Below are 27,541 nucleotides of genomic sequence, written 5' to 3' on the forward strand. Positions count from 1 at the left end.
TCATCTTTTTTCCCATCTCAAACCTGTATTTTACTGTTACAATGAGACTGACCAGTCTCCCTCATCCTAAGTAGAGTGACTCTGTCTTGCAGTAATCCACCATTTAGCTGTTCTGCATTCCAGACAGCAGAAAAATAAGCCATCCTTATTAGATTTGGATTGTGTTTGCCTACACCATTGCAATCTTTAATGGGAGTATGTATCAACATAAATTTCCCAGAGTCTAGCTTGGTCTGTGGGTCTGCAGTCACATCCACTGCCCCAATAGGTATCACTCTGAAGCCAGATCTGTATAATCAATTCCGCAGTAAATTTACAGCCACATAAAATGGGGTGTGTGCATGGAGACTTCTAGGAAAATGGAACTGTCCATAATGATCCATAAGTAACCCCTAATAAATTCACTTAACCCATAAAGCTGAACTTGAGCCGGGCAGTGGTGGCACACACCTTTAATCCCAGCACTTGGGAGGCAGAGGCAGGCAGATCTCTGTGAGTTCAAGGCCATCCTGGTCTACAGAACGAGATCCAGGACAGGCTCCAAAGTTACATAGAGAAACCCTGTCTTGAAAAAAAAATCTGAACTTGAACGAGTCATTCTTTGGGCTGTTGATGTGTCCCAGTTTAGGGATGGTTGTTCACTTGGTATTCCCCCCTCCCAAAATATTATACAATAACTGTACATGTGCTTTTGGTCTTTGCAAACACCCTCAGATACTTTGGAAATAGTTAGGGAATGAGTAGAGCGTGCTTACCAAACTTTCCTGAGGGCTCACTTGTACAATATTGGTGTAAAACATTCCAAACCCCCACACTGTATTCATTTCTGTCTTAACTAGATAAAATCTTATCTCAGGTCATGACAAGTGAAACAAATCAAACCAAAGTAGACTGAAGATGAAACCTTTTCTCTTTAGAAATGCGGACTCTGTCTTCCATGTGACCCTAAGAAAGATCGATGACAAAATGACATCATCTACTTTGCCACAAGCATGGTCAGTGTTCTCTTTCAAATTCTTTGAAACCAAAGAAAAGTGTGTATGAAAGCTGGGAACAGATGCCTCCCCTTGCATTGAGCTCATGGGTGTGGCAAATGCTCTTTAGGGGCTGAATAGTCTGGCTGGCTGAATACTATAAGCCAATAAAGTTCCAAAAAAAAGTAGTGAGTGCTAGTTAACATAGGTTTAGGATGTCTGCCTAAGCTTGGTCTTTGCCCAATGGGTGGCCAAGTTTGTCATCCTTGGCCAGGACTGACTGACTAGAGGCACATCTGGTCTACACCAGGTCAAACTTTCCCAGGAATTTAAATTACACACCAAAAAGGGGGGCAGAGATGAGAAGTCACATGAATCTGGGGCTGGGCTGGCCCTTTCTTTTATGACATGTGTGCCCAAGCAAAGTCAGGCAGCTCCCATTACAGAGGAGAATGGATGAGATATGGAGGAAGAAAGAAAATTGGCAAGCTATGCATTTCAGTAGAAGGAGAAAGTAGCCTGTGTTCCTCACTTTTGGGGTTCAGGCTCGCTCTCAAAACCAGTTTCTGCTTAAATAACACTAAATATCACATATTTTTACTGAGGGGCAGTGTGGCATTGTATTTCTTTGGGTTCTCTGAAGCATCTGACCTATGACAAAGTTCATGAAGTACATTCAGTAGACACGTGTCGCCTTGAACATAACTGTCCAGAAGAAATACATCTCAGAGAAAGGAACTTAGAAGGACTCTGGACATTCAAGCTTTCTAAGGGTGACTGAACTGTTTCATGGATACCACTTTCTAAGAAATAGAGGGGGCATAGTTACTTGCTTTCATTTACTTTACATTAATATAGCATCAACACTAAGCCTGCCCAGCCTGGCTTATCTAGGCACAGCTCAAGACATTGTAGGATTTTTGTATATTAAAATAGCCTAGTTTAGTCTCATAGTTGAAGACAGATATGAGAGAGCACAGCTCCTTCTTAAAAGATTAATGTTTATTTAGGAGTGTGTATATGCATGTGTGTTCACAGAGGTCAGAGGGGGCTGTTGCAGCCCCTCGAGCTAAAGTTATAGAAAACTGTAAGCTTTTCAATATATATTCTGAGAACCAAATTCCAGTCCTCTGAAAGGGCAGCAAGTATTCTCAACCACTGGACCATCCAGCCCCAGGACACGGCTGAGCAGAAGCAACAGCAATAGGAAGAAAAGAACACCTCCAAGAGAAACACCTAGTGAAAGACTGGTAGAAATTAGCCACTTGTGGGTTCTACAGCATGAAAGAAGGATCCTGCAAAGACCATGTCAAATGTCACCTTTCCTGGAAGCCATCAGAAAGCCCACTGTGCAGAGCTAACTGCTCATAAAAAGTTTGCCCATGTTGCAAAAATGTTTCTGCCAAGTTGTGATGTGCTCTGCAGTTTTGAAGACATTCTCCTTCGCTTCTTTTAACATTGCACTAATCCCATAAACCCTGGACTAAGAAAACACAAGGAGTCAATGGATTCAGGTATTAGAACTCCTGGCTGGCATGCATGGCTTCTTTTGAAAACTCTCATTTGCTCTGGTAGACTCCTGATAATTATCTCCCAAGGTCTGGAGTCCAGGCTGTAAGAATCTATGCTGAATGCCAATCAAAGCTTATGTCTAAAGACTGAAGTCACTTAGGAGTCACTATGCTGCACAGACATGTTCTGCTCCCTAATTTTTCAGCCCCACGCCCCATCTCTTTTGACAGGGAATCCAAGAGCTTCTAAAATCACAGCCTCATTTCTTGGAGAGGACACTGTGACCCCATACCCTAATGGAGTCTGTTGCAGAATATTTGTTTACAGTGGGAAGATGTGTCTTTGCCAAGGCACCTTCTGATTGTTTTAATAAAGAAATGAATGGTCAATAGCTAGGCAGGAAGAGGGTAGATGGGACTTCTGGGAAGAGAGAGGACTATGGGAAGAGAGAGGACCCTGGGAAGAGGCAGAGACACCAGTAGACAGTGAAGAAGTTGGACATATGGTACAGAGTAGAGGTAACCAAGCTACACAGCAGAATGTAGATTAACAGAAGCAGGTTAATTTGAGTTATAAGAACTAGTTAGGAAAAAAGCCTAAGCTAAAGCCAAGCTTTCACAATTAATAACAAGTCTCCGTGTCATTATTTGTGATATGGCAGTCCAGAGGAATATCCGACTCTGGGAGTCTGCCTCTCCTGCCATCTGAAGCATGGTTGGTCCCCTGCCCATGACAGAATTCTTCATCTGTGAGTTCTGAACTTATTTCCTGTTGCCCTGCACTTCTGGACAAAAGACCATCTGGTGTTTCCTTAGCCAGTGATGTCTGGTAAGCTTTTCCATGGTGGGCAGAATTATGAAGCACAGCTTTGGCCATGTCCTCCTCAAACAGGGTCACCCTTTACATGGAGGACCCACCTGAACAAGGAGCGGAATACAGGTGGGCACAGAGGACTTCATGTCTCTGACTTGGCTTCAGATGCTTCTCCTCCATGTCCTTCCTTCTCTGTTTTTGTCTGACCTTGGTTAACTGAATATTCAGGTCTGTGCCGCTCACCCAGGGCTTGCCCTATCGAGACTCTTGGGCTCATGGTCTTGCAAGCTACTGTGCTTTTTGTCCCCACTGTCTCAAGCATCATGTCAACTCCCAACAAAGCTGGAGACACTGCTAAACTTCTTTCTAAGAGAGCACCTGAGTCTCTCTCAGAAGAGCTCCCCAGAGCCCCTGCACTTCATCTTGAGCCCTCTTGTTCCAGTTTGAGTATATTTGGCTAAAGAGGGAAAATGTTTGGAATGAAAAAGAGTGGTTGCTTTTATTGATTTTTCATGCCTGATGTGTGTAGCATGCACGTATGCACAGCAAAGAACAAGAGCGCATGCGTGTGTGCGAACGGAGGCCAGAGGACAGTCTTGACTGTTATCCTCAAGAATGCCACTGACCTCCTTTGAGACAGGGTCCCTCATTAGCCTGGAGTTCACCAATTAGGCTAAGATGACCGGTCAGTGAGCCCAGGCTCCTCCTCTTTCTGCCTCTTCAGTGCTGGGATTACAAGTCCATCCCCAGGCCTGGAATTTTCACGTGGGTTCTGGGGCTCGAACTCAGGTCCTCATGTTCGCAAGGCAAACTCTTTACCAACTGAACTACCACGCCAGCTCCTAATTTTGCTTTTTATAATTGTAAAGCAAAATATTCCAATTCTTTTCAGTGTTAACTAACGTAACGAACACACAGTAGGCTTGTATAAATCCTTCCTTCTGTGTGACTTTCTGAGTCACCTAGCCCTGCTGCAGAGGGTACAACAGGCAGTCTGCAGTGCTGGAAACACCACTAACCCAGTTCCCAGCTGGAGTCTTCTTTTGAAGCTTTCAAAAATAATTTTGTCCCCTCAGCCTGAGTCACTCCTCATGTGTCTGTGTGTCCAGACATCAGCCTGAGTCGCTCCTCATGTGTCTGTGTGTCTATCCCTCAGCCTCAGTCCCTCTCCATGTGTCTGTGTGTCCATCCCTCAGCCTGAGTCTCTCTCCATGTGTCTGTGTGTCCATCCCTCAGCCTCACTCTCTCTCCATGTGTCTGTGCGTCTATCCCTCAACCTCAGTCCCTCTTCATGTGTCTGTGTGTCCATCCCTCAGTCTCAGCCCTCTCCATGTGTCTGTGTGTCCAGATGCTGTGAAAGAGGCTGGGTAGATACTGACATAAAACACTTGGAGTCATGAAGGACCTTGAAGCTACTGCATATATCACTTGTATGAATGGAGTCATAATTACATACTTACCAAGTTCCATCATAAATGTGAAATGGCCCTAAGAGAGCACTGTGAATGGAAGATACTTACATACAAAGACTGTCATCAGCCAAGCAAGTATTTAAAATTATCAGAAGGGTTCTCAAGACACTATTGGTATCACAGTACATGATAAACACTCTAAGACAGGCTTTAATTGGATTGCATATTCTCAGACTTACGTGATTGCTGCACGTCTTGTATCTGATGTTCTGTCCTTCACAGTTTCTAAAGGAAGAAGGAAACAATGGCTTTTATAGAGGTGGCATGCATTAAAATGACGCAAAGACAAGGTACTAGTTTCCTATAAAACTTTGGTAGTGTGAACTACTGCAAAGAGTCTAAGTTTAAACTCTGAAGAAACAAATTTCCAAGGATCAGGGAACCAAAAACATCTCAAAAAAAAAAAAAATTAAATCAAAAACATCTCAAGGAAGTGTCCATAAAATAGAGAGTGAATTCTTTAGTGAATGACATAATGATCAACTAGCTTTTATCTTACCCTAGGGTCTACATAATCTCTGAAATTATGGTGTGTGTGTGTGTGTTCCAAAGAAATCTACAAATTTTTCTCTACATTATTTCTTCTGTAATGATCATTTTGTATATCAGTGGATCTGATACACTTCGTGTGTGTGTGTGTGTGTGTGTGTGTGTGTGTGTGTGTGTGTGTTTGGTTGGTTTGCTTGTTGTGTCTTTTGAGACAAGGTCTTGCCATTTAGCCCCAGGCTGGCCTGGAACTGGCTATGTGGCCCAGTCCATCCTCTAACTCATCAAGTATTGGAATGCAGGCTTTGCTGTCTTGCCCAGTTCATGGGGATGCTTTTATTACTGATCCTTGGTTTTCTTTCTTTGCCATCCTAAACTCACACCTCTTCATTTACACTTTGCACCGCCTTCACAGTATTTGTTTATTTGTTTGTTTGTTTGTTTGTTTGTAGGCAAGGCTATGTATCCCTGGTTGGCCTTTAACCTGTGATGATATTCCTATCTCTGCCTCCCAAGTGCTGGGATTACAGGCATACGTCACCATGTCCAGCTAGCCTTAAACTTTCTGTTCCCTTACAGCATGTACTTCTCCCTGGGAGGTGCCATCCTTAGCTGGATTTAGAAGGCTTTGGGAAAACCAAGTTTTGGAGTAAAAAGAACAGGGTCATGGCTGCCTCCCAAAGCATGGCCCCTAATGCTTCTAAATGCTTGAATCTGAAGACAGACCATGAACCCATTACTTGCTCCTTCTGAACTTGTGGTTTAGAACGACTTCCCACATTATGGTCATGGGTTGGCTAAATCCTCATACTCTGTGACTACACCTCCTCATCAGTTCACTTGTCATGAGTCTACTATTGAGGTTTGCTACAGTCTTCATGAGAGGATACCACATTTTAAGGATTCAAGAAGTACCGAGCTGGGAGGCTGGCAGAAAAGCCATGCTGGGCTGGAAGACTGCACTCTTCTGGGGAGTCACAGCCGCCTGGTGTAGAAGGCCATTCCTTTGCCAGGCTTCCACCACTGTCCTTTTCATGTGGAGGAAAACAAATAACAGGGTGAAAGGGTGATTTCAATTACTCCGGGAATTTTAGGGAGGTGGCTGCTAGGTCAAGGAAGTTACATCCAAATGCTTTCCACGTCATGTCAACTGACAACCCTAAAAAGCTTTAATCCACTTAGAATTTATTCTTTACGTGGACTGACATCCTCTGATACTTCCCATTGACTATTCGTTTTCAAAAACATTTTTCCTATAGTTTATTTTTATTTTACTCCATCAATTTTCCTAATTTCAAGGAGAAAGAACAATTAAAGGGAAATGGCTCAGTAGAAAATCTGAATTAATAGACATACCAAGAAATAAAAACTCTTGGAGCCCACAAGGAACAGAAACTTTTAAAAAGCTGATTTAAAAATTCAGAAATATTTTTCACATAAATTTTAATAATTATTTAATTTTACCGATTGAAATAAAAAAGTTTTTCAAATAGAAATTTAAACTAAAAGAGGAGAAAGAGAAAAGCATCAAGTTGTCTCATGACTGTGTCTCCAGCCAGCTCTGTAGGCTACATAGCCAAGGTCCACACCCAGCTGTCACCCACTATGTCCAGGAGTCACGTGTGTGAACAGAGCCCAAAACTCTAAACCTAAAAACCAAGTGCACCCCTCCCACAAATCCCACTTCAAGTGTTTCAAAGTGACAACAGAAAACAAGAATTTCATTCCAAGAATTCTCCAAACATAAATCACTATGTTGAACTTTCTCCTTCATCCACAAATTCTGTGGTGAACTCACTGTGGACCAGGATGTAGATATAAAGATACTGGGGCATTAGTGCTCAGTTGGCTTTATAAATCAGCCACCAGGCCGCCATTTTTAGCATTCTGCTTCACGTCCTCCAGCCTAACACACACTCAACCCACAGGCCGGCCTCTATTGATGTGGTCTGCCTTGGTTGCAATCTAGTCGGAAAATGAATGACTACTTTATGAAGCAAGCATAAAATGAAATGCAAGTTATTTTAAAGTTAAGGACATGAGAGTCCTAATTCCCCAAGCAGGAACCTGCCAGCTTATTCTGGAAATAATTCCTTTGGCCCAAAGCAATTGAGCTGCAAAAAATATTACTTGTGTGTTTTTAATACCACTATAATTAGCATATGAAAGAGCTCATGGTTATCAGGAGTATATGAAAATTCAAGAGCACTGTTTCACAATTATGGATTCTCTACACATTACAACATCCATAGCACCCTAAAACTGAAGATTTTTAAAGTCTAAATTTATGAATATCTAAAAAACATGTTGACGTCACATGAGACTACATTAAAAACATTAATAAAATTTCCCTGGAGTTTATAGTACTATAATTTAATATTCACTTGGTGATATACTGACTCAAACACTAGTGTCATAAAGGCTCAGAAGCATCTGTTTTGAAGAATAAAAATACATTAATTTTAAAATAGTAGTGAAGCTGAGGTTCCTGTGGTTCCTGTGGCTGGCATTTGGCCAGAGGACCAAGTCACGGGGTTCCGCAGAAAAAAAGACGTTCTGGTTGGTGCATGGTTTGTAGCACAAAAGGACTGACTGGAATATTTAAATGGAGTCAAGTTCTGAAGTAACTCTACCCATGGAGAAATAAAGGAGTGTGGTGGCTACACTCCTCTCTCCATGAAGCCTTCATCTGAAGGAGCACACTAGTCAGAGAAGCCACCGGGAGGGTCTCTGAAAGCTTGAGGATGGCTGTCTGTTCAGCGTTGTGTATAATCGCCTCCATCCTCCTCTTCCAAGAAAAACTGACCACAAGTGCTCCAGATTTATGAAGTCTTAATCAGTCTCCGTGGCTCTTCAAGGAAAGCTGATAAGCCTTCCAAGGGAAGTGGGCTTCCTCCTTAAAAATCTCAGAGTACTCCAGAGTTGCAGTGGGAGATCTTAACACAGGGTTGAGTCAAGAATGAATAAGGCCTGTGAGGGACCAAATGATGGGGAGCAAGATTGCTTGAGTTCTTTAAACATCCACTACCCTTCTCTCATATGAATCCGATCCAGTTTCTGTGCGAGAAAATAACCTGACTGTCCCTTTATGGGGCATGGAGCAGGCAAACGTGTCTCAGGTTTGGCCTCATTACTGGAGCCTAGTTAGAGTGTAACTGCCATCCATTTACCTACTGGAGACACCAGAAAGCAAGCTGTATCTTCTCTGGCCTTATAGACATTGCGTATATGGAATACATAATTCTGTACATATATACGCATATTTTATACACATATATGCACACAAAGTTTAGGGTATTTTATAGGCTCATATACTTGTTTAAATCAGATTAATTCGGGGAGACAATGAATTTGGAGGTTCATAGGCTTCACAATACATTCCAGAAATAGGATGAAATTAATGTATAGACTCAGGTACACTAAATGATCTTAAAATGTTTGTATGTGGGTGAGTGTCCATGTGTGTATGTACACATGTGCCTCTGTGCATAAACATGGGTGCACATGGAAGCTGGTCAACCTTTGCTCTTCCACCTTATTTACAGAGGCAGGGTCTCTCAACGCAGAGCTCCCTGGTCTGGCCAGTCTCACTAGCCAACTCGCTCTGGGGATCCTCTGTCTTGGCCTGAAGAAGCAGGAATTACAGGTGCGATGCACCTCCCCCAGGATCTGCAGACATTATGGGGATCCGAACTCCAGTCCTCAAACTTGCTTGGCAAGCACTTAACCACTAAGCTATTTCAGAGTCCCTGGGCATTATTTTAGAGAGTCTTCATGTTCACAAATGTAATTCAACTCATTGTCATGACACTAGAATAATCTAACTTGTAACTATTAATAAATGTCAATGTTTTCTTTATAACTTGGGCTCTTACAACTTTGCTAAGGAATTTTTTACTGCCCAGAAATCATAATGGTATTCATCTACATTATTTCTAACTGTACATTCATAGATGGACTTTAAACCACTTGAAATTCATTCTTCACATGGAGTGATACACTCTAATACTTTCCCATTGAATATTGTCCTTCCAATTTTAAAATGCTTTACTACATTTGATTTATTGATTGTTTTTTATATGAATCAATTGATTTTCCTTAACATTGATGATCTCAGGTGATTTTGGATTTTAAAGGGCATTTGTCATTCTGCAGTGAGAAATGTCCTGTCACCACAAGGTAACCTGCAGTGTCTGTGGGACACACATCAGCATGGACTGTCGGACACACATGAGAATGGACTGTGGGACACACATCAGCATGCACTGTGGGACACACATCTGCATGCACTGTGGGACACACATCTGCATGCACTGTGGGACACACATCTGCATGGACTGTGGGACACACATCTGCATGGACTGTGGGACACACATCAGCATGCACTGTGGGACACACATCTGCATGGACTGTGGGACACACATCTGCATGCACTGTGGGACACACATCTGCATGGACTGTGGGACACACATCAGCATACACTGTGGGACACACATCAGCATGCACTGTGGGACACACATCAGCATGCACTGTGGGACACACATCTGCATGCACTGTGGGACACACATCAGCATGCACTGTGGGACACACATCTGCATGCACTATGGGACACACATCTTGTGACAGGCACTGCAGAATGCTCTCTAAGGTGGCACACCATTTATACATGCCCAGAGATCATGACAGTATTCATCTATATTTTGTCAAGGTTTGTATTTTATAGGTAGACATTAATCCCCTGGGAATTTACTCTTTCTATGGACCAACAGCTCTAATGTACTTCCACTGGGTATTAAGAACTTAGTTGAGTCCTGTGATTGGATGTCTGTCCTTTCTCTTCTGTTCACCACAGCACAGTCTGCACATACCAAGCTCTCACGTGTGCATATCTCGAGCCATTTTGCCGCTCTGATCTGTGTTCCCATTCCACTCCTACTAAAAAGTGAAGTTCAGGGTCTGGCGGCAGGAAAGAGGGCTCAGAGGTTAAGAGGGCTTGCTGGTTGGTTTGTGTCACCTTGACACAAACTGGAGACACCTGGGAGGAAATAATCTCAACCGAGGAACTGAGTCCATCAGACTGACCTGTAGGCACGCCTGTGTGGCCTTTCCTTCATTGATGCGGGAGGACCCAGCCCACCGTGCACAGGGCCACGCATGGGCAGGCGGTCCTGGGAGGTGTAAGACCAGAAGCTGAATGTGAGCCTGGAAACAAGCCAGTGAGCAGATTTCACATGTGCTTTCTTCCTCTACTCGTGTTTGAAGTCCTGCCCTGATTTTCCTTGGTGATATACCATGACGTAGAAATGTAAGATGAAATAAACCCTAGGGTTTTATCACAGGAACAGAGAAGTGAACTACAATACCATTTTCCCAGAGGACCTGAGTTTGATTCCCGGCCTCCACATCAGGTAGCACACAACTGTAACTTCAGGTCCAGGGGATGTTACTTCCATCTTCTGGCCTTCATAGGCACTACACACAGGTGGCATACAGTTACCCTGACACACACACACACACACACACACACACACACACACACACACACATGAATTTTAAAATGAAGTCTAGTGCCTGTTCATTTCCTGTTTGCAAATTAAGGACATACTGACATTTTTATGATGCTGAGATTTCCTATTTATGACTATTTATGATCATGTTTTATAAAGAACTCACCTATCCTTCATAGAAGTCATTGCAAATATTTTGTAATTTCTTAATAGTTCAAATGTTGTCTTTTGGAATGTTGGTTTCTAGCTTCTTTTACAGAGTAAGAGCCCAGTTATTTATGCATTAGTCTTTCCTGGAATTCTCCAGAGAATTCTCCAACTAGTCCCATCATTTGTGTATAGGTGCTCTTGGGTTTACCATCTATTGAGCTGTGAGTCATGAGAGTTACTTCTTTATTTCTAGTCCTAAAATTGTGTGTTTTCTTGTATCATCACTTTGGCAACACTGACTAGGACCCCAAGCACAACACTGGTTATAAACAGTGACAGCAGGAAGTCTTACCTTCACACCTGTTGTTAAAGACCAAGTGGATTCACCTCATAATGAGGCATGTCTTGGTTCGTTAGGTGTGAATCTCTACTTCCAAGTTGCTAGGATTTGGGGGGTTCAGTCTTTTATCAAATAAATCACTGTGTGGCTTTCCTCCTTTCCAACTTGGAATTGCTGTTGACATCTTGATGTTGTCAATGCTTCCTCCTGGGTTCTGCACTTTAGGACTGCAAATTTAAGCTACAAGTGCTCTATTGGTAAGAATCTCTCTCCAGATACCTCACCAGAGCCAGGCACATCAGGGTCACTTTACAACTGGCATGCACTCATTGTACATGGTACTGGGTTCCAAAGGACATTTTTATACAACTACATAATGTTCTTTGAACATGTCCACCCCCTGTACTTCCTACTCTCCCTTTCTCACCCATCACCCTCCCATTTGTCTCCTTCATTTCCCTAGACAGATTTTTTTCATGTCATGTATGCATACATCATTTATGTATCTGTAAAATCTAGCATACACACATGAGAGAAAACACATGATATTTGTCTTTCGAGTCTGACTTAACTCGATTAATATGATAAACTCCAGTTGCATTCACATTCCTGAAAATGACCTAATTTTGTTCTTTATGGCTGAATAAAATTCCATCATTCATATATACATATATATATATATATATATATATATATGCATCTCATATTCTCCACTCTTCTTTTAACAAGTAGATTCCATAGCTTAGCCCCGGTGAGTAACAAGGCACCTTTATGCTAGCTTTCCATTGCAAGCCCCCACAGTCTGTGGGCTATAAGCATTCAGCCTCCTTACTGTACACAACGTAAGTAGGCCAGTATATGTACACCTGAAACTCTTGGAAACACAGTAGTTCCCATGTTCTACAGTGGAAATACTTTTTCCATTCATAATTAAGACCAGCATATTTAAATTCCTTAGGCTAGCATACAAAACCTGTCGGGGAAGTGCATGAACCACAAAGGTCCTTCCTCGAAGCTAGGGTTGCAGGTCCTAAGCTGTGTCTCACATGCTCTCAAGGCATGGGCTCCTGGATTTACAGTGGAATTAACCCTCTGTAAGCTGGGTTCACACATCCACCACCAGGACAGGCAGAGGATCGGCCACATGCTCACTGTTCTGGCCTTCAGTTTTCCCTGGGGGGGGGGGGTACCCATTAATTTCCTATGGTTTTGATTTTAAAAGCACACATGTCTAGTTTACCAGAGTTTCTGAGGAGGAGTCAAATGAAACTTAGAGTGAAATGGCTGTTAATTACACACTTTGGTAAAAAATATTTAAGAGGTTTTGTCTTCTGTTCACTCAATTTCTCTTAAGGGTGACATCTTAAGAAAGTCTGGCACAGGGACACACCCAGGGTGTTACCATTTGGACAATTGCAGTATAGGACACTTCTATCATCACAGGGATCCTGCCAGCTTCCTTTGGTGCCTGTGTCCCCTCTCCCCTCTTATTCTACCACTTGGCAATGACTAATCTGTTCTCCATTTCTAAAAGTTTCATCATTTCAAAAATACCTCATGAGAAGGATGAAGCAGTACTTTGGACTTGTTTTTTTTGAAAGGTCATGTGAATTGCCAGAGATTCACCCAGGTTGTTCAGTGTATCAGTGATTCATTTTAATCCTTCATTGCCTTTAATCCCAGCACTTGAGAGGCAGAGGCAGGGGAATATCTCTGATTTCAAGGCTAGTCTGGTATACAGAGTGAGTTCTAGGGCAGCCAGAGCTATGCAGAGAAATCCTATCTTGAAAAAATCAAAAAGAAAAAGGAAAGTATTTGGTTTTTAGAGTGGCTAGACCAGTATACCCTCCCACCACCAGTTTCGGAGCAATCTCAACATCTTCTGTGGATGTCCTAATCAGTATGTGATGGTATCTTGTTATAGTTTAGTTTACAATAGTCAGGCAGACTGAGCTCCTTCCTAGGTGTTTATTCACTGTACCCGATTGCTCATCCCTCACTCATTTTCTGACTAGATTTTCTGTCCTAATAGCCAGTGTTTAAAGCTCACAGCCTGTTGTCAGGTGGCTGGCAAATCGCCCCCGTCAATCATTTCATTTGTCCTTCTGCCAAAGCCACTCTCTTGATTATGCAGCCGTATGTCTTGATATAACATAAGCTGATACGCCTTACTCTGTTCTTCTTATTCCCCACTTATTTCACCTACTCTAGGTCCTGTGCTTTTCCATCTACATTTTAGACTAATCTCATCTGCATCTACAAAAAAATAATGTTCATATCTAAAGAGAAACACAGTTAAACCTATATATCAACTTAGGAAAAAAGTGATATATTTGCCATATTGAATTTGACAACTTGTGAACAAACTATCTCTCTATGTATTTATATCTTTCATTTTTTTCAATGACGTGTTTTATTTTATTTACTCATGTATGTGGGAGGGAGAATGTCTACAGGAGCCAGAGAGGTCACTGGATGGCTTGGAGTCCGAGTTACAGACAATTGTGTGCCATTTGATATGGGTGCTGGGAGCTGAGCTTGGGGGGTCTGCAAAAGCAGCAGGTGCTCGTAACCACTGAGCCATCCCTTCACCCCTATCTTTCATGCCTGTCATTAGTACTTTGAAGTCCTCTATATGTTCAGATAGATTTATGCTTAGGCCTGGGGTGACTATACATGAGATTTTGTTTTAAATTTTGGTGACTATCCCTTTACTACTAGTAAGAGAAATACCGTGGGTTTTTGTATGTTTCTTCTGCATCCCAGGCCCTGCTAAAGTCGCTTCTTATTTGCCTAAGTGATTTTACAAATTCCTTGAGATTTTTCTATGCAGACAGCAATGTCCTCTGCAAGCAAAAGTCCTTCTCCCTTTCCTGGTTTTATTGGCTACAAGAAGTGCAGCCTTCTGCTGGGAGATGAAGGGAAAAACAGCCTCCCTCACTCCTGATGCTAGGGGGAAAGTACAGGGCTTCGCTGCTAAGTCTCCACAAGCTGCAGGTGGCTAACATTCTTTATCAAACTGAGGAAGACCCCTTTTTCTCCCAAGAGTTCTCCGCAATACATGGGTGTTGACTTTTGTCAAATGCTTTCTCTGCATCAGCTGATAGGACCCTGGGTATGTTTTCTTTAGCCTGTTAAAATGACATTGACTGACTTTTGAATATCAAGCCAGCCTTACAACCCTGGACTAAATCCATCTTGATGCACAATTCATTTATAGATTTGCAAACAGTAATTGATCATATTTAATTTATAACTTTTACATCCATATTTATGGCCTATACTGGTCGATAGTTTTCTTTTTGTATAGTCTTTCTCTGGTTTTGGTATTAGTGTTATACTTGAGTCACAAAGAGAATTTTAATATATTCTCTTTTCTTACATATTTTTTTTGGAAAACTTTCTACAAAAATGTTGTAAATTCTTCTCCCAATGTCCTGTAGACTTTTCCTGGATAGGAAAAAATATTTATATTACAAATTCAAATTCTGTAATAGGGGATATCTCAATTGTCTATTTTATACTAAGAATATCTTTGACTTTGTAGACCAGCGAGAGTCATGTTCTGATGCAACAGCTGGGGAATCACCAGAAATGACTCTGTTTTCTCAGCAGAACTCACAAAAGGCTGTCTGTGGTCAGAGAGGCTTCTGTTTTCAATGGGCAGCAGTGAATGCGGAGACGCACAACTGGTCATGTGATAAGAATAAATGACATTTGAAAGCTCAGCCATAAAGGGGACATCTGTGTCAGCCCTTCCAGTGTGCAGGGAACACTATAGAAGGTGGAGCAGGAAGAATACAAGAGCCATAGAAAGGGGGGCAGAGTGCTGTGGAATGCTATCTTCCAGGAGCAGCATAGACATTACACCACAGCTCACAACCACTGTGATTGTTTGAACAAGACCTGCACAAGATTGAGGCCATCACCAGGCGGTGGTGGTGCATGCGTTTAATCCCAGCACTTGGGAGGCAGAGGCATGTGGATCTCTGTGAGTTCAAGGCCAGCCTGGTCTACAGAGGGAGATCCAGGATAGGCACTAAAACTACATGGAGAGACCCTGTCTTGAAAAACCAAAAAAAAAAAAAAAAAAAAAAAAAAAAAAAAGATTAAGCCCATCAACATCTGGGGGCGGGGCTTACAAGGCCCCTTCCACCCCAAGGATCTAAAGCCAGTCAATGGGTGCTGAGAGGGAAAGACATCTTCTTCAGTGGTGCAGTCACTGGTGAGGTACCATACTCATGTAAGAACGCTGATGACAATCATATACCTGTACAAAATGTCATAATTAAGCTCATCATTATATATAACTAATATCTGCAAAAATAAACATTAAAATAAAGAGCAGGGACATCACAGCCTGGAGTAGTTAGCCTCTAGCTTCCACCCCTCAGCGCAGCAAAAAGCTCTGTTCTTTGAGGGGTGATGACCAACGCTAAAGTCCTCTGGAAAAGCCATCTGGGAATCTACTATTGCAGAATCTTCCTAAAATATAAATGTTTATATGTGTTTACATTTATAAATATATATAAGTTTTAATGGAGTTACCCTTATGGGGTCAACGCCCCTCCCAGGTGTCACAGGCTATCAAACAAAAAGCCTAATGCCAAATATAGGTCCCCTCCCTTTGTGTTGTTGGTCACTGGGGTCCCCTAAACTCCAAAACAATATAGACCATGGTCATTGTTCTTGGCTACCTCTGGAACTTTCCAGTAGGATCGTATTAGGTTGGGAGGGAAAAGGAGTCACTGATGGGAGGGTTAGAGGGGAAGTGATTAAAACACACTATACTCATGCATGAAATTCTTAAACAATGAATAAGAAAAGATGGTGGGGGCTGGAGAGGTGGCTCAGTGGGTAAGAGCACCTGCTGTTCTTTCAGAGGGTCAGAGTTCAAATCCTAGCACCCAGCTCACTACCATTCATAGCTCCAGCTCCAGGGGATCTGACCCTGTCTTCTCTCCTCTGAGGGCATCTGTATGTACACACACATACAAACACACACACACACACACACACACACACACACACACACACACACACATCCTACAAATAAGTAATAAAGTAAATCTTTAATTAAAACCACAATAAAGACCATGTTTTTATCTCCAGAGTTTAAACTAAAGTGTCTGGACTGAGAGATAACTAAACACAAAGACTCACACTTTACTGAAAACAGAGTCCTGACGAGTCTTTCTACCTCACTTGTTTCCTAGATAATGGAATCAGATGAGCCTTCTTTGAAAAGACAGAGCAATCCAAAATAAAACATCCTAGATCTCCACAACCCTTAGAGAGTTCTCTAACATGAAATGTGATAATAAAACAAACACACCAGAAAACAACACTTGAGCAAGAATTGAGAGTGCTCACTTCAGCAGCACATACACTAAAATTGGAACGATACAGAGAAAGAACTGAGACCCTGGAAGAAGAAGAAGGGAGCACCCTGCAGACATCTATCCTTACCCCAGAGATAAAACAGAATCTGGGACAGAACACCTTTCTTTTAAAATTCAAGGAATAAAAGGAGAGAGGAGAGAGAGGGAGAGGGAGAGGGAGAGAGAGAGAGAGAGAGAGAGAGAGAGAGAGAGGGAGAGAGAGAGAGAGAGAGAGAGCAAATTTCCCAAGAAGCAAAGAAGCAGAGCAAATGGGCAAAAAGAGAAAAATCTATGTTAATAGGATTTATGGCCATAATAAGTCAATAAATAAATGAAAACAAATAATTATCCATGAAATAAGGGACTTGAAGGAAATATATTTTCTAGAGAAAGTCTCACCAAGACACAGGGGCATTTCTATGTGTTTACAGAGGAGGGAAGAATGGAATTCTGTCTTCAGATTTCTCAATCTGCCATTTGACATCATGAAATGGTGTGGTAATACCTTCTAATTTCTCAGGGGAAAATTACATCTATACCATCATATACTTGGAGAAAATCTACCATTCCAGTTCAAAAATAAAATAAAGACAGTTTTAGATGCCTGGGAATCTCTTGACGGAGGAAATACTCCATAAAAATGAGAGAGATGGGTGCTGGCATAGGGCCAGCACAAGAGTGGGCACAGAGGAGAGACTCTAAGCAGCTGTACCCCGACGGCTGAAGTATTTGTTACTGAGATATTCAGGCATGAGGTAGTCATCTCCTTAGAGTCATTCCCTTCAGTTAGATGCTCACTGGTGACCCCATCAGGCTCCAATGAAAGTTCCAATCCACTGCTCACACAGATGGTCCTGCCTAAACTAAATGGGTCACAGAACAAACACAAAATCTTTCAGTCTGAGAAAGGGAGTGACAGGAAGAACAGGGGCTTGCTAGGGATGGAAGGGGTTTGGAGCCAAGGGAAAGAACTTTGGGACACCACCTGAAGAGTTCATCATGTGTCCCTTCCCATTGGGTAATGTGCAAGTCACACCCAAGAAACCGAAGAGTGTTGAGGCCAGCTGCAGCAGCCTGTCAGAGTGAACTTTGAGAGTTTGTTCATGTGTATTCATCTGAGGGTTTCCTGTGGGACACATGAAGAAAGAGCCAGCATGAGGTGGTCCTATGAGCCCACCAGGCAGCACTGAGGGTAATACAGGTAAATAAGCTAGGCATGTGCCTATGGGTCCAAGGGTTGAGGAAAAGTCCTTATACAAGACAAAGTGTACTGAATAGAGCATATCAAGAGAAGAGGAGACAAGAGAGCCCATCGGACTAGGCTCAGAGAAGATGGGCAGTGGCTCAGAAAACTCCACCAAAGTCCTCCTAGGAGCCAGCTCTAAACAGCAGCCACACCGCAGAACACTGTCTTCTGTCACAACAGTGTGCTCCCTTTCCTCTCCTGTCCACACCTTCAGCAGGAAAGACAGAAGCTGAGCAACATTTTACTTATTTAGACACAACCCCCTTAGGATGAAGAGGTCACAAACCCACAGGCATGGAGCTAACTCAAAGACAATGGAACAAAGACCACTTCTTTGTTATTCTAGCTACCATTGATTTCAAATGATTCCTCATATTTGGAGATTACACAGAGACAGCCAAGCTGCCCCTTCAGTTTTCAGGTTAACCACTCTCCCCTCAGTGACTGACCAGCACTGGAGAGGAACTTACCCGACATCAAAGAAGTCACCACTCTCCCCTTGACCACAGGTATGTGGACCTCTGACAACAGGTCTCGGTAGGATATAGATAGATAGATAGATAGATAGATAGATAGATAGATAGAGATATATCTCCTAATATTATGAAATACACCATCATTCTTCTGCATATCACAATGTGTTTAGAATAGTGGAGCCTTGAGTTCCCAGCAAAAATGAAAGACAAGGGAGAGGGGATCAGACATAGCCCTTACCTTCACTAGACCGAGCCTGGCTTCAGTTCTACAGCCATTTACAGAAGCTGATGTTCTGTCAAGTTTTTCTCTAGATGAAACTACTGCCATGCCCCAACAGCCTTGCCATGCTTCCCTGGGTGGACTAATGTGTCCTCCTTCTCAAGGGACTCTGTTCTCGTCATCCACCATGCCCTGCATCATCTCAGGGAAACTGAAGGACATTCTTAGTCACTGTCTAATACACCTGCCTAAGATCTGCATGAAACATAAACTGAGCAGAATAAAATATGCTCCCTTTGGGTTTCTTCTCTGTAGCTGGAGATAAGCAGTAACAGCCAGTTTACTCTTTCACCCCACGGCATCCCACATGTAAAGATGGCTGCCATAATCTAGGAGGTTTTTGTCTGGGACCAGAGAATGAGAGTCCATGGACCTGAGGCTGTGTCTCACCTAAGAACCAGGTTTAAACTCTCCTATGAGTCACGACCTCAAGAACAGCAAGTACAGGTTTCCCAGAGACTTGTGGGCTTTTAAAATTAAACTGATCTTACATTTTAGTATAAGTGTACCTAAGAGGTGAAAGCAGAGCATGTATTATCTTTATAAGAGTGTGTGTGTGTGTGTGTGTGTGTGTGTGCGTGTGTGTGCGCATGTGATGTATTTATTTGAATATGTGGGTATGCTCACCTGTGTGTGCATATGTGAAGACCTGATGTCAATGTCTGGCATCTTCCCCACAGTTCTCTATCTTATATTTTGAGGCAGGATCTCTCACTGAACATAGGCTCACCGCTTTGGCTAGACTTGCTGGCCAGCATGCCCCTGTGATCCACATCTCTGCCCACCCTATACTGGGTTAGAAGTGTGCACCACCACTTCTGGCTTTTATCTGGGCTCTCGGGATCTGAACTTGGGTCCTTATGCTTGTTCAGCAAGCACTTTACCCCCCGCGCCCCCGTGTCAGCTGCCCAGTTCCTGCATCACCTTCTTGACCCATGGTAGGTTCACAGTAAGTGAACAAGAAAGTAATTTCAACAGCAGCCTCGCAAGGACTGCCACCAAGATGACACAACCTTTTGCCCCCAAATCCTGATAATATCAAGTCAGCATCTGAGCTTAACAGGCCTTCACTTTCATAGGACTGAAGTGACTGGTTCTCCTGAACCCTGTGACCATTATGTAAATGAGATACAATGAAATACCCAGAAGTAGGACCATTCCCACTTAAATAGGTGACCTTGAGATTGGCTGATGTTTATGGTAGAAAGTCACCAAATAGAGCGCTTCAGAGCCACACCTTCTCCCCTCCTCACTCACCCAGAATCACTGACACAACCCCCCCAGGAGCCCCCAAGCCACCACTGACCTTCCCGTCAGACACCTCCGCAGAGAATAGGAAGCTCCGCCCCCACAGGTCCGGGAACAGTCGCTCCAGTCTCCCCAAGCATCCCAGTTGCCATCTTTGTCTTCGTCTGAAGGAGTGTTTCTCGAGGTCTGGATGTGGGGGGAAAATGCAGCCAGTTATAGAAGTCACCTAATTCTACTCACAGGAGATACCCATAGCAGTCCAGCTTGGTGAATGGGATAATGGTGCTGCCAGAGACTCCTGGGGCATACAGGGGTGGAGGCTGTTCAGTGTGTGTAAAGTTCCAGCCATGTACAACGAGGAAGTTCCTGGCTTGTGCAGTACAATACTGGGCTTACAGTGACTTCAGCTGGTCAGGAAGTTAGACACCATCTTCTGGACTTCCCCTTACAGAGAGTACAAGCAGAGCTGGAGAGAAGGCTCAGCGGTTAAGAGTACTGGTTGCTCTTCCAGAGGACCTGGGATCGAATCCTAGCACCTGTCTGGCAGCTCACAATTCTCTAACTTCAGTTCCAGGAGATCCAGTATGGAATACGTGTGGTGCATAGACATACATGCAGGTAAAACAACCACAAAGTAAAAATAAACATTCATAAAATGAAAGTAAATTAAAAAATAAAATCTCAAAACCAGTAAAAGTGAGGGAATGAGGAAATTTGTCTCAATTAAGAGTTACAGCAGCAGGGCGGAGGTGGTGCACACCTTTAATCCCAGCACCTGGGAGGCAGAGGCAGGCGGATCTCTGAGTTAGAAGCCAGCCTGGTCTACAGGACAGCCAAGGCTACACTGAGATACTCTGTTTCAAAAAAAAAAAAAAAAAGAGTTATAGCATTGACATAACAAGTAATCATAGGTATTAATTTTTCTCATAATGCTTTATTAGTGCATATTAATTGCACAAAATGTGTTTCATTATGACATTTCATACACACATCAACAGCACTTTTGTCATATCTACTAAAAGTAGCTATAAGCTATTTTAATAGTTGAGATAATATCTCACGATGTAGCTCCTGCAGACCCTGAACTTTCTGTACACCCCAGGCTGCTCTCCACCTATTACTGCCTCGGTCTCCTAAGTACTAGTATTGAAGATTTTTTTATATACAAATAGATAAATTCTTGGTCTGGAGAAAGCGCTCAGCAGTTAAGAGCACTTGTTGCTCTCACAGAGAACCCAAGTTTGATCTCCAGCACCCACGTAGGTATTTATAACTGTTTGTAGCTCCAATCCCAGGGGATCCAATGCCCTTTCTGACCTCAGCGGGCACCAAGCACACATATGATTACAAACATACACGCAGGTAAAACACCACACATAAAACAAAATGAATAAATCTAATAAAAAACTTTTTAAAAAAATCTATAAATTCTTAAAATATGTCCAAATGAATTCCAGATCTCTTAGAAATTTATATTAAGGCTCCGAAACCATAAAATACCAGGAAAAATCATATGCCATATAAACATTGACGGTCATATGGTTAGCATAGGAAAGACTGTCTTATATTTATTAACAGAAGTAAAAAATAGAAAAGGCTGGTATGGTTTAATTTCTTTAAAATAAAAAACCCAGGCACTTTCTATCTTCATATAAAGACAGCTTAGTGAACACACACGAAAACATGGTCGTGAAAGTCGAGGAGCACGGGCTGGAAGAACACCCATCAAACTGCCTCTAAGAAGAGAAGAGGCAGGTCTGCAGGTCTGCTCGCCATCCCTGAGGAAAGTCACAGAGGAACAGCATTACTTTATTTTCTTTATCACTCAAAAGAATGTCTACAGCAAATAAGCCTAAGCTTCAAAAATCAACATTAAGCCAGGTGGGCTTTCATGGGGAATGGTTTTGTTACTCTCTGAACTTTGGTGGTTTTTGAAATTTCTTTTTTTAAGGAATTTAGGCCAAAATACAATCATTAGATGACAACACCTTACCTAGATACAAGGCTGTATCATGTTTAACATGGTAAGTCTGCCTGTGAATCAACAAAGAGACACCCAGATAAATAAAGTGTTACGGTAAGAGAGTGAGAGGGCTTTGAATGACTTTAGCAACATTTTGTGTTGTGTCCCCATATTTTGTAGCATTTTTAAAGGGTTTATTTTTATGTTTAGTTACGTGTATTTGTGTGTCTGGGGTGGCATAGTGCGTGCACATGATTGAGCACATGCTACTTTGGAGGCCAGATGAAGGCATCAGATCCCCTGGAGGGGGGCGTCACAGGGCGTGTTTGATGTGGGATGTCTTTCTGTATGCTGTGAATATGTGTTGCTCTGATTGGTTGATAAATAAAGCTGCATTGGCCTATGGCAGGGCAGGATGGAGCAAGGTGGGAAAATCCAAGGGAGATAGTGAAAGGAGAAAAGAGAGGCAGGAGATGCCATCCTGCTGTCCAAGGAGCAGCATGCAATGGCACACAGGTAAAGCCACAGAACACATGGTGACATACAGATTAATAGAAATGGGCTGAGTTTAGTTATAAGAAAGAAGCTTGAGCCATAAGCCATGGCCATATAGTTTAAAATAATATAAGCCTCTGTGTATTTATTTGGGTCTGAGCAGCTGTGGGACTGGGCAGGACATAGGAAAACTTCCAGCTACAGGTGGTAGTCCTCCAGAACGGGTGCTGAGAACAGAATTCCAGTCCTCTGAAAAAGCAGTAAGTGCTCTTAACCACTGACCCATCTCTCCAGCCCCTTGTACCATATTTTAAAAGATAAAACACGTAATGTCTTACTTAAAACCAAGCAAGCAAACAAACAAACAAAACCCTATCCTCTTGGACTATAGAAATAACTGTACAAGTCAGACGGAATTTAATGGGTAAGTCATAAGACAGAGAATATAAAGGTGTAGAGGGAAACCACAGCAAAGTAAGGAATGCATGTGCCTGAATTAGATATTGCTCAGGTTTCCCTAAGCCTTCAGGCACGTTACATCATCATCATCCCCTCCCCCTAAAAAATTAAATTAAAAGGGAATTGGTAGGGAAGACCTTCAAAACTGAAATCAAAAAGTAATGATGGGAAGAAAAAAGGTTTTCCAATACTTTTCACTCAAGTCCCACAGGTCATCGGGTCTGACAGATTCTGTTAATAGCCCAGTGAACAGCCCTATAGAGCAGTACCTCAGCCTCAGTAGAGAGACAGAAACAATAAATATTTGGCAGCTGACCAAATCTGTCATCAGGAATGGGAGCTAATTAAACCCATACTATTTACTGTTCTAATTAAGACCACTGTTTAGTTCTATTTTTCTGCCCTGAAAGTCGTCAAACATAACTGTACCCTGCCTATAATACAGTATAAAATATAAAATTCTAATGGATAGAAAAAATACAATTAGCAGTTTAATACATTCATCTGGACTTTTAGATGGGGTAAGTCCAGATCATTTAGGCAAATGTTTAAACTATACACAGCTGAAATTGGTTTTGCATTCTGTCACTCGATATATGAATTGGTCGAATGTGAAAAGTTGAAAAATATCATCATATATTTTTTAAACGAAAGTTGAGAGCTCCCTGCAATACTGTTTTAATTTGTTTTTATTCCCACCACCCCATCTGTTCCATTTATAGTTAGAATCAGGTTTCTTTCCATAATTCCTCCACCTTCACTTACAGAAAACATCTTGATTCTAAAATAATTAAAACGGGCACATTATAAAATGAAAACATCTGGTTTCTCTGATTGGATCTGTCAGATTTTTTTCCTCTTAAGAAAACAGAAAGCAAATGGCATCTCACGGGGTCCCGCGGTGTTTCCCTTCCCCGTTAGGATGGCTGGGTTCCCTAGACCCCAGCGGCAGTTTCTGCCAGCCGATCCTGTTGTTCATCCTTCCTAGTACCAAGTAGCAGCAATGTCCCTAATTTTACCCACTGCTCTCTTTTGATCTTCCTCTCCCGGAATTTCCACCCCTCTAAAGAAGTCAACAATGAGCCCCAATCCTTTTCTCTGGAAGAACCCTTCTAGACTTTTCCCAAAGCCTCCAGTACCTGGCTAACACCCCAAATGCTTTCTGCTCTCCCTGCTCTTTCGTGACTGTGTTCAATCTCTGCACACAATTAAGGATGCAAATTTTAAATCTCAAAATGTAGTGTCTAGACTGTGGCATTACATCTAAAGAGAGTATAGGCCATATATTACCCCATGACCCATACTCGTGTGTGTGTGTGTGTATGTGTGTGTGTGTGTGTGTGTGTGTGTGTGTGTACATAGAGGTGGAAACCAGAGAATAACCTTGGGTGTCATTTCTCAGGAGCAGTCTTTGATTTTGATTCTGAAACAGGGTCTCCTTTAGGCTTGGAGCTCCCTTCTTTGATGGAGATGGCTTACCAGTCCAAGAGATCTGTCTGTCAGCCTCTCCAGTGCTGGGATTATAAACATGTGCTATCATGCTTGGCTTTTCTATGTGGCTTCTGGGCTGGCATTTGTGACATATTCACTAAGCTATTTCCGTAACCCATGTCAAATTTCTTTTGATAAAGTTTCCCTCCCTTTTTCCCTCCCTCCCCCTTCCTCCTCCCCTCTCTTTTTCTCCCTCCCTTCCCTCCCCCTCCCCTTCCCCCCTTCTCCCTCTCTGTCTTATTTCAGGAACACCATTTATTGGAACTTCCTTTGGAGGCAGGATTACATATTACATGATTAAAACTGTTATGATAAGCCTTTAACTTTAAAAAAAAAAACTCATGTTAAACAGTGATGGTCACCATTGCTCACACACACTACTTAAAACACACATAGAAAGTAAATCATACAGCATCTCCATATAGCTAGTGAATATGTCATAAATGCCAGCAATTGTTGTTAAAAAAATATCACCTTCAAAATAATGATGGCAGAGCCAGCTCTCCAGTCGATGCTTATGCAAGACTTAACATTAATCTCCAGTGAATCTCCTCTTGTTGCTTTTGGCTTGGGAGATCAGCCAGCTGAGGTCTGTTTGGACCCTGATCCCAGCCCCCATCTGTAAGCCATCTCCTTGACTTTGCAGCTTCCCTGTGTCCCCCAAGTCACTGATAAGCATGCTAGACATAGCTTCCCAATCTGACAGAATTCCGTTAATGCCTATATCAGGTTTTTTTTTTTTTTACAGTAGTGAGCAGACCATGATGCCAAGTGAGTAGGCCACTGACCAGAGAGAAGACCTGTAAATATAGCTTAATGTTACCACAAAAATATGGAATAATACCAATTGCCATTGTCAAATATCAGGATGCAGAAGAGGGTTGTGGAGGATGGAGGGACAGCCATTCATGGGAACTGGGCAGAGCCTTACTAGGCTGTGCGTTGTGTGGGGGACCCACCCCCACTTTTTTCCCCCAGGGTACTCTTGAGGAGTAAGGGATAAGAAATTTAGATAGAAATGTAGAGGGAGAAAGAGACAGATAGAAACACAGGATTCTTATCCACCAGCCCCTTCTGTCTCTTCTAAAGGGCTTTTTAAAGGAATGCCAAGGGGTGGAGCAAAAGATCTCCCCCCAGCTCAGCCAAGTACAGACCCTTCCAAACACCTGGTAACCACGCACGTGGTCAGTCCATCCCTTTATGCAGCCCTGCTGGGTAAAGCAATCTCAGATCTCACTAGGAAACCTCTGTGGGCTCCCACAGTGGTGGCCACCAGCCTCCTGAGAGAAGAGGTTTGTGGTAGCCTCACTTTGACCAGCCCAGTCCCTAAAACCCAGTGGCCACAGAGACAGAGCTGGCTTCATGATAAGCCCAAACCAGGCAACTTTTGTTTACCAGTGGGTACTGCTTTTTCCAATTCACCTTTCACACATCTCTTTAAACTGTCTTAAGTGGTTGTTTACACTCTGTGTGAACACCGCTTTATAAAGCAAGCTGTTAAATGAACCCAATCAAAGTCTGATTCATCCAACGTCAAGTTTGTGCCCCTGAGGTAAGACCTAGACAAAGACCCGGGAACGTGTCCTTCCTAAAGCAGCTGCTGTTCATGCGGACAGTGCTGTGGGCCAGTCCTTGGCTTGGCTTATGTCCTCTCTAATCCCCACGGCCTCCCTGGTGGATATCCCCAGCACCATCTTCAGGTGAGCAATGCTTTCAGAACCATATGTGTCCAAGGAATGACGGGGCCGTGGCAGAACTCCTTTGTCATCCCCCTAGGCTAATCCTGTTTTCCTCTGTGTGATTTCTCCACTGAAACTCCACTTCCTTTGTGACCGGGAATCCAGTCAAATTCAGGCACTGAGCTATCATCACTCATGTTTAGCATTCCCAGTGTTGGATCCGCTCCCTCTGCTGCTGTGAGCCACTTGACCACAACATTCTCTTGATATCTCAATGAAGCCTTACACGTTACCCACCACCCCCCACCCCACCTTTAACGCAAGTGGAGCCACACTTCCGGTTTTCAACAGTCTGCCATGTTATCTCGGATATTTTGTGAGGAATGCACACTCCTGCCTGGCATTTGTGGGCTCCCAGGCATCTGCTGGTTCCCTTATCCAAAGATATACCCACAGTAGAAGTTCTGCACTAGGTGCCTTGAGAGGACAGGTATGGATCGAGGCCCTCAAGCTTTTCTAAAGGAACAGGAAGGAGGAGAGGTCAGGGGACCCAATGGGGCGGCATTAATCCTTAATTGTCGAGAAAAACAGATGCAGAAGCTATTTCCACAACCTTTGTTAGCAGAGTGTAGAGCAAGGTCAGCTCTTTTCCATAGAATGAGACAATTCTGTGGGAACCATATACCCCCTCATCATTGCCCACAGGATAGTTGGTGTTGCACATGAGCCCTTATTTTTGATGGTCTCTATTTCTTAGAAAAACTTTTCAATTTGTTGATTTTTGCTGGTGACTGTTTTCTGGTATCATACAATGTGCGTGTGTGTGTGTGTGTGTGTGTGTGTGTGTGTGTGTGTACAATAAAACATTCCACATAAGTTCTTTTGTTTTAAAGAGCAAAGAAAAACACCAAAGGAAAACCTATGAAAACACATCTTAAGAAACAGTGCACTTTCTGTCCTTTGCTTTAAGCTATCAGGCTTAATGATTGCTTAGGAAATCATATTTTCCCAAGTAAAATCCTAGCTCGGGAATATGCTGGATGAAAAAAATCCCCCGAAGATACTGTTTACTCATTATATAATCGGACTTGGCGGAAGCCCAGACTCTGGTAGGAGGGAACGTGTTCACAATCCCATAAAGGCTTGTGGTTGCTTGCTCTTCTTGGATCCCCAGGCATAAATCAAATCATAAACTATTTCCCTGACAAGTTCTTAAATCTATGACTTATACTGAATAGTGCTGTTCTGCTGCTCTAGCTAAAACATTAGTAATTAAACACAGATTTCACATCTAAGGTCACTTATTGGAAATGCCATATTAACAGCTCCATATTAAAAACAACTCCAAATGAAATGAGTTCCAGTGGGATATTACTTCCCAGGCATCAAATAAAGGTTCATTCCAATGTTCCCACAAAGGTCATTTGAGGAGATCTCAAACCGCCCAGATTTTGCTAACAGTAGATACATTCTTTCAGGTTAATACCACCTTAAGGTCTTGAGCAACAAAACTTTAAAATTATGAATGGAGCGGATGTCATAAAAATGTCAAGTTGTCACACAGATCAA

General features: G+C 42.6%; 1 protein-coding gene across 1 annotated transcript in view; it reads right to left on the minus strand.

The window, feature by feature from the left end:
* Adamtsl3 (ADAMTS like 3) overlaps positions 1 to 26,696 on the minus strand; it is a 191,076-nt gene extending 164,380 nt beyond the window's left edge. The window contains exons 1-3 of the mRNA XM_059269120.1: positions 26,586 to 26,696; positions 19,944 to 20,071; positions 4,951 to 4,996 (exon numbers count right to left, since the gene is read on the minus strand). Coding sequence (XP_059125103.1) covers positions 4,951 to 4,996; positions 19,944 to 20,071; positions 26,586 to 26,696 — 285 coding nt within the window. The remainder of the gene's footprint in view (positions 1 to 4,950; positions 4,997 to 19,943; positions 20,072 to 26,585) is intronic.
* Between the last annotated feature and the right edge of the window lie 845 nt (positions 26,697 to 27,541).

Source organism: Peromyscus eremicus, chromosome 1 (genome assembly GCF_949786415.1).
Source record: "Peromyscus eremicus chromosome 1, PerEre_H2_v1, whole genome shotgun sequence".
NCBI classification, from domain to species: domain Eukaryota; kingdom Metazoa; phylum Chordata; class Mammalia; order Rodentia; family Cricetidae; genus Peromyscus; species Peromyscus eremicus.